The sequence below is a fragment of the Drosophila tropicalis genome, unplaced genomic scaffold (assembly GCF_018151085.1).
Source record: "Drosophila tropicalis isolate 14030-0801.00 unplaced genomic scaffold, ASM1815108v1 contig_593, whole genome shotgun sequence".
Classification (NCBI taxonomy): Eukaryota; Metazoa; Arthropoda; class Insecta; order Diptera; family Drosophilidae; genus Drosophila; species Drosophila tropicalis.
Genome location: NW_027173070.1, coordinates 18478556 through 18491496, shown reverse-complemented (window position 1 = coordinate 18491496; position 12941 = coordinate 18478556). Strand labels below are relative to the sequence as shown.

At 36.2% G+C, this 12941-nt stretch overlaps 1 protein-coding gene across 6 annotated transcripts in view; it reads right to left on the bottom strand.

Moving 5' to 3' along the window:
• jbug (filamin-type immunoglobulin domains fbug) overlaps positions 1-12941 on the bottom strand; it is a 32618-nt gene that overhangs the window by 4519 nt on the left and 15158 nt on the right. For 3 of the 6 annotated variants that reach the window (XM_068291910.1, XM_068291912.1, XM_068291911.1), the window contains 6 exons: positions 12698-12901; positions 12202-12644; positions 11728-12140; positions 2356-3367; positions 2069-2289; positions 26-174 (listed from right to left, as the gene is read on the bottom strand). In XM_068291910.1, coding sequence (XP_068148011.1) covers positions 26-174; positions 2069-2289; positions 2356-3367; positions 11728-12140; positions 12202-12644; positions 12698-12901 — 2442 coding nt within the window. Of the gene's footprint in view, positions 1-25; positions 175-711; positions 1033-2068; positions 2290-2355; positions 3368-8120; positions 8385-9906; positions 10008-11727; positions 12141-12201; positions 12645-12697; positions 12902-12941 lie in introns of those variants that run through there. The other 3 variants (XR_011032563.1, XM_068291914.1, XM_068291913.1) reach the window with 3 other exon arrangements.

Sequence of the window (12941 nt, the reverse complement as noted above, 5' to 3'; positions counted from 1 at the left end):
AAGCGATGGGGGGAGGAGGACAAACCTTTGCCGCATAAGGACTACCGGCTGTGGGTAAACCATTGACGGTAACATTCACACGATGTTCGCCGACCACACGGGGAACGAATTCCGCCTTGAAAACGCCTTCAGCTGATTGATGTACTTGTGCCGGAACCGATTGACCGGCAGGTCCTTTTTATATTATTATATTATATTTTCGATTTTTGTTTAGTATTTTGTTTGTTTGGTTTTGGTTTTGTTTTTGATTTTTGAGACGCGAACCGGAAATGAGTTTTGATATGTGTTGATCGTTGGTTGTTTTGTTGAAATTCAAAAATTCATCGATCGGTTTATCGATTATTTGGTTCATAGATGAGTAGTGTTTGATTGGTTATCGATTGGTTAGTTCAGACACACGTTACAAAGGAAGAAGGGAGGAATAGTTAAAAAAATTTGGAAAAATTTCAACTTTTGATTAGTTATTCTTTTTGTTGGTAAAGTTAAGACGATCCTTAATTATGGTGGTTTTTTCTGGTGGTAGGTGGTGGAGGTTGTTAGTTCAGTCAGTTTACTTGCCAGAAAGTGTTAGTTAATTGAGAAGTTGGTAAGGTAGAGATTAGAGAGTGAGAGAGATATTGCAGAAACCTAAAAATCAAACTGTACAACTGAATAAACTCTCTTAGATATAAGTACATGTACTTGAACTCGATGGAATTATTCCTGTATACATTCTGTTTTTATTCATTAATATTTTTATTCAAAACCATTTTTTTTTTTAAATGCTAGGATATAAGAACAAATTAGTAGACACAATCGGACATTAGTAGAGAGTACTTGATGTTAATTTGTGTGGGTTTTCGTTTTCACTGGGGTTTATACATACATAACACATAGATATATATATAAGGATTGGGTACGGACTGTTAATATACATCTGTATATACATATATCTAAAGAAAGATATATATATATATAAAGAAAGGTATGTATATATATTGTATAGATAATGTAAATATATATATAAAGTCTAGTACAAAAGATTTCGCCGTCCTGAAATATAATACAGATATAATAATATAAAATGTGAGCAAAATTATTATTACAAGACAAAAGCCATAAATATTATTTAATAAATAACAGAAAAAAAAAACAACAAAAACACAGACAACTAAATACTCTAATATTTAAATGCACTTTAACAACATGGAACTAACTCAAGCGAATAATTTCTCATCACATCAATTCATTCATTAATTATATTCTAAAGTATATTTTGTTATGTTTAAAGAGGTTCACATTAAGTGAAAAATTCTGATCAGACTTGGTAAAGATTTGGATTTGTATAACAAAAATACTTGAAATTTATTTAAGGAATGCAATGTTCAAGTTGTTTAAGGATAATAAAGCAATCTATTCAGGAATTTGATGCCTAATTTAAATTTGCGGCAAACTAAATGCATTTGAAATGTAAGCAAAAATGACAATTAAATGAGCATAATTACCAAAAATGTATCTCATAAATATGCTCTCTCTGCTGGGGGAGGAAAAACTGAGGTATAATCATTAACTAAAGACTTTCAGACCATCATGCAGGAGCCAGCCAGACTTGAGATATGGTAAATGTAACCGACACAATGGAGAGAGTGTGAGAGAGAGAGAGAAAGGGACAGTGAAGGATAAAGAGTCATGCTTCATGCTTGAGATTGGCCACAACAATTTCCGTTTCATACAAATTGCTGTACAGGTTACAAATGTATAATATGTATACCATTGGTGTGTTTGTGTGTGTGTGTGAGACTGTGAGATTGTGCAGATACATACATACGAGAGAGAGAGATACAATTACCAGATACAATATATGCAAATTGAAACCAATCGAATAATTCGCTTAGCCAGACAATGAACACACAAACATTAAACAAAAGGAGCAATTAAATTACAATACTTACAACTAAACACACATACGGGGGGACAAGGGAAATGGAGGGAATACATGTAAATGGTTTACGATAGTGAAAGATGATTGGGTTAGAGTGGGTGGGAAAGGAGAAGGACTGAAGGAGGTGATGGCCAACTGTTTACATACCTTCCACATTGACCTCAATATCTTCCAGACGGCCGCCATTGTGATTGATTACAAACGAGTTGGTCTGATGCACGGGTCCTGGTCCGCCTAGTGATACCTGCGGCCCGGCAACTCCACCACTGATGCTAACCGTGATGGGACACCCGGGCACAGGCATTTTGTTGAAGGACACATTGATGGTATGCTCACATGACTCAGTGGGCACAAACGACACGGAGAATCTACCAGTGACAGAGAGACTAGCTTAGCGAGATGTGACAAAAAAGTTTCTAAACTCTATCACTTACCTTGCACTGCCTTGTGGATGGACTTGTGTGGGTATATTCTGTCCCTTGGCCGAAATTGTTATCTCTAGATTTCCCTCACCAGCGTCGCCGGCATCCACAGTGAATTGCACTGGTCGACCCATGGTGCCCCTTGAGACACTGCCGACAACCACTTTGCTGGCATCATAGGATTTAGCCAGGAAAGGTGTGCCCTGCACCGGGAAACCATTGTACTCCACATTGATCGAATGCCCACCCACACTGGTCGGCGTGAATTCGGCGGTGAAGCCAGCATGTATATCGCCAGTCACACGGACGGGTAGCTCACCCTGCGGTCCTCTAACACTGACAGCCAATTCGGCTGCTCCGCCACCGCTTACTGTGATATGGAAGGAGGACGGCCGATTTACTGGTATCAGCTCGAGATTGGAAAGATTAAGGAGCACACGTGAGGTATCCGCCACGGCACAGACAAATGGACAACCACGAACTGTTTCGCCATTGAACTTGATATCGATCAGATGGGATTTAGCCTGTTCGGGTGTGAATGATACCAGGCAACGTCCTCCTCCAACTACCTGGACATGATTGGGTACTTCGCCCTCATTGATGGATATCTCCAGTTGCCCCTCACCGGCGGCACTGGCATCCACACGAAATTGACATGGCTGGCCAACAACGCCGCCATTCACCTCGGTCACTTGGATCAGACTGGCATCGTAGACCTTGGCAACCAAGGGCCCGCCAGCTATCTTTGTGCCATTGATGGACGCATCGATAATGTGGGTACCCACCTCGGTGGGGACAAACTCAATGCGTGCAGCACCATTTGCCGCCTCATGGGTGACTCTGGCATTCAGTTTTGACTTGTTTGGCGTCAATACCGATGCCACGCACTCGCCTTTACTCAGGCTTTGTCCAGGAGGCGGCAGTATCTCAAAAACCGCCGGCGTATTGGCGGGTACAAGGCGTGTGGATTCGCCCAATGCGGTTAAGCCTGGTGACGACATGATTTCAGCGTGCCACGGTGAACCTGCAAATTGATAAGCAAAACAAAAAAGAAAAATTGTAAAGAAACTTGTGAAATAGATATATTTATATAGAAATTACAGTATCACCTCTCCCCACTCCCCCACTTCCCCGTACTCGACAAATAGTTCGTTTGGAAACTCTCTTCTCATGTTATATGACCCACAAAGTCGAAAGAAACACTTTGACTTCAGACATGCACCTGCAACTCGTGTAATTGAGACAAAAAACAAATACTGTTTGCTTGTGTTTGCTTTCTCAAGTGCCGAGTCAAGACCCCGATAAGCCAGAGACGGTTACTCTAAGAGTTTCAAATTGAAACTAGTTAAGGTATATGAAATAACAGAGTTCTAGGAACCCCTTTGACGCTTATTGACCATATATTAATCTTAGATCAATTAAAGCTATTGAATAATGCTATTTATTGGAATCAGTGCTAAATTTTTATAAAGTTTTCAATAGACCATAACTACGAATCTTAAAGTGGAAAATACATTTCTAATACGACAAAATTTTCGTCTTATTATATCCAGCCAATTTATAGATTTTGTATTTAAAAAACAATTAACGAAAACTAGATTAAAGGTATTAAACAAACGGATACCTAATAAGGAAAGTATTTAGTACCATATTAATCCTAATCCTAATCCGTCTACATAAAATATAAGATACAAAGGGCTATCGAAAAGTATTGGCATTTGGAAAATACTGTGAAAATAAGATCCAAGGGATAGACACAGAGTTCGACTACAATTCTAAGACGTACTTCAACTAATTGTGACTTATTTGCATATATTATTTGTATTTTATATTTCAAAAACAAGTTCGATTCTTTGCCTTAAGGCCTAGTTGCTACTACATTTAATGGCTATAGCTGGTATTAATTAAGAAACAATAACTTCATGACAATCGTTTTCACAGCACAACCACAAATAGATGAATTATTAGCAGTCCTTGGTATATGAGTTGTCTAAGTGGCCCAGTCACTTTGGCAACAAGAGAAAAAGGATACGGGCTCGATTCCCAGGCTAGTGTATGGATGTAGTTTTCGTCTAAGCCTTAGTTGCCAGTGCTTGTGAAATATAGATGGGTTGATAGTTTACAACTATATCCTATACTTGTAATAATAATAATAATAATACTAAGATGAATTATTAATTTGAAATTACATTTTAAAATATTTTGATATTATATTTGTTAATCAAATCTGACTGTTAGCTGGTCTAATGTTCCGAAAAAATAGTGAACAAATTGTCTCTAGACTTTGATTTATCGACGAAATTAATTGAGAGTTCATTTTAATAAGAAATTCAAGTGAAAAAAATATGAATAGTATTAATACAATTAAGTCTTATTCTAATAAAATTGGTTTATAAATAAAAAATTGAGTTTTAAAACTCAAAAAAGGAGGAATTCTGTTTGAAAAGTCGGATTTGGACATATAAGAATACTTTCTTCTTCAAATATTAAATGCTTTCTTATAGAAACAATCAAACAAATTGGCCTATTTGATGTATATATGTCCCCATTGAGGATAAAGTTAATAAACAAACTTTTTCGACATTATATATTGAATGAAATCAAAGTTTTAAAGTTTGACATTTTTAGATTTTGAAGCAATCCTTAAGATAGTTGTATGGATTTTACATAGTCAACTTTAAAGATATAATATCCACTTATAGTTGGAGTAGGTAACGTGTGGCTTTACTTAGACCTAGGAGGATCCCTGCTAATGTCGAATTCATAGAGAGTTGTATGTGTATTAAGTTTAAGTGACTTTTAAAGCACCCCTCGCATTCTTTTGACACCACAACACCAGCAAAGACAGTTTCCGCTGCGACTTTGCATTGTTTTGAACATTGTGTCGCGTTGCGTTGCTGCGTTCCTTCGTTCCTCATTATAATTGTCGCAATCTCCATCTGTGCCGCCTCGTTGCGAACTACAAGTGCGTATCTCAATCTTGTTGGCGGAGCGTAAGTATCTTGTATCTTTTGCTTGTGCCATGTATCTATGCCAGAGCTTAAATTACAAATAATAGGCAAAGTATATGCTTAGAGAGCAATCGCAATTGCAATCGCAATCAACTGATCGTTTTACACAAATTGCTGTCGAGTTGGGTTGGGAATCTTTTCGAAACGAACCCATTAAACAATCTTAGATAGATGGATAGATGATGGGGAGCTAAGGATGCAATCGCATGAAGATTCCAACATTCCAATTGGTCATGAGTTTTTTTTTTGTATTATTATTATTTATGTTTAATTGGTTATTTGCACTAAATGGTGTTTTTTATTGGTTGAAAATTTACTTTTGTTTGCAAAACTTTCCACACATTTCTCTTTTTATTTTCTTTTTAGTTTGTTGTTTTGACTGCACTTTTCCTTTTACCGCGCTCGTTTGCAGTGGTTGGTGTTGTTTTTGCTTTTTATGGCTTTCCATGAAAATTGCCGCAATGGTCAGTCGGTTCATTGGAAAAAATCAAACTGTTACATTGCCGTTTTGTCTGAAAACTAGCTTTCTGACTGACTCAGCCCGTCTTTTCCTCTTGTCTCTCTTTCTATCTCTCTGTTTCTTTTGTCTTTAAGTCTGGGGCCTGGGAAACTTGTCAACTTTGTTGTCATTTTATTTGCCTAAGCAACGAAATTGAAAATTGTCTTCGTTTTTTTTTGGAATAGATATTTCAATGTGCCATTCTGGCTTCTTTTGGCATCTCTTCGTTTCGTTCGTTTGAGAACATTAATCAGTTAGCCACATAATTCATTGGGTAAATAGCCAACGGCAATGCCAAAAAACTACAGTTACTTGAACGCTCTTATTAAACAGCGCACAGTAAATATTTACAGACTTTACACAGACAAATCATGCAGAAATACTCTAACATCGATTTCTCTAACTATTTTTAGGAAATTTTTAGCTTACTTCGATGGGAATTTAAGTAAGATTTCCCTAACCCTTTTAATTTGAATTATTTCCATTGGTTTTCTTTTAATTCAAAGTATTTTATTTAAGCTAAAAAGCTAAAAATAGTTAGGGTAACTGAAATTCGCTCTAATAGATCAATGAATTCTTTGGCAGTTAGACCGTTTGGCAATGTTACACTGTGAGAAAACTTGGCATTCAATAGTAATTTATATCAATCTATGCATAAAACTGTTTCAATTTGTCGGAAGTAGAACTAATATGATTTTAAAAACCTTCATTTAACCATTCTCTGTCTTTTATTTATATTTACAAGCTTAAGATTTGCAATCATCCAACTACTTTTTAATTAACTTGCTAAGATGATCTAAACCGTCTAGATAACAAGTTGTTTGAAAAGGTTTTCTTTTGTCTTTAACTAGTATTTAAATTTCTCTAATCTCACGTACAGTAAGTGAAAGATTTAACCTACTTAGTTATAAGAAAAGTTTAGACAAAGACCAGTTTGTTACCACTCCATAAGTGTTCTATTTGGGATGAATAGCTTATTGGTCATAACCAAGTGTTCTTATTATGGTTGTTCATTCTGTTTGTTTACAACTTTCAAGCCTACTTTTAAAATCTTTACAAAATTTTAAGTGGTTTATAGCTATTGAAGCTCATACATATCGCAAATGATGGTATACAAATTCCGACGAGTTGTGATTTTATAATAAATGTCAATAAAAGTGACACAAAAGCCTAAATCAAGGTAGGCTAAAATCACAATGTCGTTTGGTTGGATTTTAAAGAAGTTGGCTATTTCTATTTTCTTGGTGTCCATGTTTAACAAATGGAGTTCAATATTTTTCTTTCTGTTTTTATCATTAAACATAAGAAAACTTAAAGATTTAAGAAAACTTTCAAGCTTTGATAGACGTAGGATTTGCTCTCCAAAATGTATTTGTTAATACAGATATAATTCAAAGATTAGGATATAAACAAAATCTTTCAAAAAACTCAGTTAACATTGTGGCCCAATCGTTCTTGGTTGAATGGAGAGCTCTTTTTTTGGGTATGGTTTACCAATTTGATTCATTAAAAGTAAAACTTTTTATTCAAGGAGTCGTTTCAAACAAATTGATTAATAGTAGTAATTAGAATAGTAAAATTGGTCATTTCTTAATTCCTAAAGAACCTAACACATTTTGTGATTTTCGAAAGGGGGTTCCATATCTAATATACTTGCTTGTAGTTTTTGGAGCGTTTTTTGAGATTCGTTCAGTTTGGTTTAAAAAACTGTTAAAGTTAACTGCGCTTTATATAAAAAAACAAACTTTAAAATAAGCTTATATATTATAATGTCAGAATCGACTCTAAATTTCTCCTTCATGAGTTATTTATTCGTTTTTTTTTTTCAGTGTATTTAGATTCTTGGCTTGGAGGCAGGTTTGCCAGGCAGCCGTTGCCGTTGCCGTTGCCATTGCTGTTGCTGTTGCTCTTGCCATTGCCATTGGGGTGAGATGTTGCTAATACGTTTTCCGCCTGGCAAAGAACAAGTGCAGCTAGCAGTCTCACAGCTTTAGGCCATCTCGAAAAGCTGTTATACAATCTGCATAAGTATGTAACTATCTATATATATACATATGTATATCTGTATGTGTATAGGAGATGGAATGGAATCTACCAATTGGCAATCGGTTACGTGACTGGTCAGAGAACCGTTATAATGGCCTGCAGCTGCCTTACTATTCCATGTGTCACACAAATGTCTAAACCAAAGACCAAACCGTTAACTTTGTTTTTGGGAGTATTTTAATTGGTATTATGTATAAAGAATAAAGAGGAGAGAAATTTACGTTTTTATCTATGGTAGAGCAGCGTCCGTTGACAGTGCAAGAAGCTGCTGAGGATGATGACTACGATGATGATGATGATGAGGCGACAGCTTGACCTGCTGCCCGTTGATGGTTGATCGTTGACCGTTGCTTGTAATCAAAACACAATTCTTGGCCCGGCGGCACGTCTGAACTTGGGTCGAGTTGAAAAAAAAGAAGCCAACTTTATATAAATATGATTAAAAGATTATGTGTCAGCAGTGGAGCTGATTCTTTTGACTTTTACTAGATATTTCAACAAGACAACACAGATAACAACACGATTAACAAGAAGATTAACAAAAATGTTCACAGAAATTCCAATGCGAGGCACGATCACAGGGTTATTAATTGCACGTTTTAATCGCGCGCGCGTTTTATATAGTAATTTATATTAAAATTGTTTACTTTTTTTTTGGCATTATTAACGGTCTTCAATCCAAAAGTGTGTGTGTGTGTGTGTATGTGCGTAGAGGAGTAGGCAAGGGGGGGTGTGGCTGTGGCCGAAATGAAAATAAAAACCAGTTATGTACTTTCAACGTTTTCGTCAATTTTTTTCGTCAAATAAATTATGCACAAAGTTGCGGGCAGGCAGTTTCACTTTGCCTTTAACTTTTTTTTTTTTTTGTTGTTTTTGTTTGTCGGTAAAATGGGAATGTGTGCCAATATGTTAAAAGAGCGGAAATGGCCATAAGCGAGAGGTAAAAGTGGACCCCCCGCCACCTCACCCCACTGGTCGACCGTCTTCCTCACGAAGGTGTGGCATAAACGAGACGAAAATGTTTGTTAACAAATATTTTTGTCAGAGGAAAGTGGCCAACGTGGCCTCAAAAACAAAAACAAAATCTCAAACTCGTACCCAAAACAACAACAACAACAACAACGAAATCAGAAAAAAAAAATCGCAATCTCTTTTAAGCGATCACAGAAGGCCAGTGGCAGCAGATACCTGTCGCGCCCTGCAACATACCTGGGCAATCAACCTATCCCAACGGGTTTTTCTGAACGCTGCCAACTGACAACTGCCAAGTGAGTTAACATACACAGGAAAAGGAAAGGTATGTGGTGACGAGGCAGCGGCGAGGGGGTGAGAAACCTCTGCACTTCCTTCTCGGAGTAACAATCTATCTCAGTGTGTTTGTCTGGGATTTCCGCAACAGCGAACTACATATACAGAAATTTATGTATCTATCGAACCAACACACTATGTAAGTCAAAAAGGGGCAAAAACTGGGCAAAAAAATCGAAGCCATACAAAATGGCAGCAATAGCAAAAAAAATGCATTTGAAAAGGAAAAGACTGTTGTTTTTTTTTTTCTCTTTGGAATCTATCTAAACATATGCCCCTATTGAAAATATTTCTGCTTCAAAAGGTTCATTAAACTGGTTTTATTTTGCCCCAACACACACACACACACACAATGGGAGAGACTCCAAAATAATACAAAAAAAAAAAAAAAGTTGATATATCTAAAAGAAACACACAGAATGCGGAGCTGGAGACGAAAGCAACAACGTCCGCATTTTGGTTATATTAGCATATTTCTTTAGCCTCTTAGAAATCTCACACGAAAATCTTTTCAATTCGCTACACATTCCAGGTAACACAATGTCGTTTTGTCCATTTGTTGTTGGTTCTTCACTTTTCTTTTTTGGTGGAATTTCTTTTTGTTTTCCTTTGGGCACTTTAAACAAACAATGAAAGCCTTTACATTGGAATTGCTCTTTGCTTGTATTTCTTTGCACAATTCACTGAAAATTTCCATACATATATAGATTATAGATATGTGATTCTTGGCCAATTCTAGGCTTGCTATGCAATTTAGCGATCGCTTTCAATTTTCACTTAGCGCCGACGTGTCAGTTTCGTTTCAAACGCGAGCTGTGACTGGGCTAAAAGCAAACTCTCAAGCCACGATCGCATCGCATCTCTCTAAGGCGAACCCGTCCAACAGGTAAAAACTGAGCGCAATAGAGCGTAAATGCGCAGGCGAGAGACCGTGAGAGACACCGATCAAGCCACAGGTGAGCCAGAGTGACAGAGAGAGAGAGTACAGGTGAGCAAAGACCAAACACAAGTCGCAGAGAGGGAGAGCAAAGCAAAAAGAGACTAGATCGTATTCTCTTAATTCGCCGCACTGTGATTCAGTTTATCATTTAATATCGTGATTAAATTATATTTATTTTTGAATAATTCTTTAGCTGGGTTAAACCTCGGTCTATATAGAATTTATCAAAATTAATCAAGTTTTTCCAAACAATTTTTTTTAAACTTTTTTTTAAACCTATTTTGAATTTATTCTGGCAAATCTCGTTTCATTTACTAAGCTCGAAGTCTAAATTTCAGAAATAAATATTTAAGGACCTTTTAAATTCCTTTTGGATATTTTATTTTAATTTTCTAGCTCCTAGAAAAAAACTTTGGAAATTTCCATAAACTAAATTTTTTATTCTTTTGCAAGAAAATACTAGAATTAAAAGAACCTAAGTTTCTTTTCTTTTAGGAAAATATAATATAGAATAAAATGTTATATAAACATTTTCCACATTAACAAAAAAATTAATTGTTTTTATTTAATTTTAAGTATTTTTAAAGAAAAAATATAAATTTTTGTTCATTGCCAAAATTTTTTTAAATTTTTTTTTTTAGCTCTAAATTTCGATAAAATTTTTCTAATTTTCTGAGTGAAAAAATCCATCGATGGATTATGTGTAATTAATCCTTTTAAGTTTAAGCGATAGAAAAAAACATAAATAAAACCCATACAAATTATAATTTGTAGATTAAAATCCAAAAATATTCGATTTCTGAATCATAAATTCTGATTGACATTAAATTAATAAAAATAAGTTAAACTTGTGGAATAATGTAAGAAACTAAAATTCTGATTAATTTAAAATTGCAATTAATAAATAAATATAATTGCAAAGTATTTTTGGCTCAAATTTTTTCTTGTTTTGCATTCTCGGATAAATATAATATATAAATATTTAAATTGAAAAATAAATGGATAGATGGAAAAAATCGAATCAATCTAATCTAATAGACTCGGTTTAATGAGTTTTTCCTTGAGTTGATTTGTTAAGTAAACAATATTAAAGTTAAAATCTTAATAATGTATCGGAAGTAATAAATTCTGATAAAAAATTATATTTAAAACTATATAATAAAAGTAGTATATGTATATTCCAAAGGAGAACTCTTAGAAAGTAAGGAAAAATAAGTTAAATTTCCTCAGCAAATTCCTCTACCTTTTTGTGTATATTTTAGCATATTCAATTTTTAAAGCCCCAATTTATTAATTAATAATTAAACTGACCCGACTGCTTTTAGATTATTCTTTTGGAGATTTCTTCTTCTCTAAAATATGAATATTTCTTTGTAGTTTTATATGCCTAACCAATTTGATCATCTTGTTTGAACTAAAAGTCATCAATCTGACTTCATTTGATTGAACTTCTTCATCTATTTATACAAGAAACAAGTTGATCTAAGAAGAATGTTGCCTTTCCTAATAAGGACCTGAGTACGCCCACAGGTAATCTACTTATGAATATATATTTTCTGTTTCTGTCAGAGTAAACTCACCTGGCACTGTTTCGCCATTGAATGTGATCTGTACAGTGTGGGTTCCATGTTCATGGGGAGTAAAACTGGCTATGAACCGCTGTCCTCCCAGCGAGCGTACCGAGGAGGTGACTCTGCCGCCATTAACCAAGATCTCTAAATTGCCCGAACCGGCCTTGGAGCCATCGATTTCGAATTCCACGGGACGACCAATTGAACCGTTTGGTATATCCTGGACACGTATGGCTCTAGCACCCGTTGCATTGCTATCTATGGGTCGAAAACGGGACAGTGAACTATAACCATAGCCAGGACCATGGCCATTGCTTTCGGTGACAACATGTTCACTTGATTCCTTCACCGTTTTCGTATAGCCACCAGATTTGTCGGTATAGGTATTATTTGAATGCGATTTGACTGTAATGGCACTGGGTCTGCAAAGGAAAGTAATGGAATGTTAACTGGGAGTAGAAGAAATCCCTTTTTTTGGCTTACTTGTAGCGCTCTTCATCGTCTGGTGAGTCCCGGCGATAGTCCGATTGCTGTTGCTGCTTGTGCAAGGCAAACTTATTGTACTGGGTATTCCGTTGCGTTTCATGATCCAAATCGGGACGATTGTATTGAAGTTCCGTATTCAATTGCTTCTCGGTCATATTCGCCAGTGATTCGAGCGAATTGTGCGAGAGCATATGTTTGGTCTTGTTGATCACATCCCAGCTATCACGACGAGCTGAGGCTGGTTTCATTGAAGAAACTCTCACATTCGAAGAGTGATCGATCCGTGGCTCCGGGGAACCTGAACGACGCAAACGTTCTGTGGTGCCATAGAGCGAGGGACTGGCACGGACATTCGCGGCAGAGTCAGTCACATAGTTGGACGAGGACTTGTAGGTCGATGATGATGACTTTTCCACAGTGCGTGTTGTTTCGTAGCCATTCTACAAGAGAGTAAGATTATTTCTTTCCAATCATTATCTTCAAAAGGACTTACCTTATTCAGGGTGCTCGTAATGGGACTGCCCATGCGATGGGTAGCTGTCGTTATATAGGCACTATTGGGTGAATACCTTTGAATGGGCGACACGGAGGCATGCCTTGGACTACCCAGACCAGTTATATTACGCGACGAGCTTTCATATTGATTCGATGTCTTGATGGTCAGGGGACTATGATTATGCACTTCGCTGGAGCGTGTCTGTGTTGGGAAGATTATAGAAAAATCATTGTTAACATAG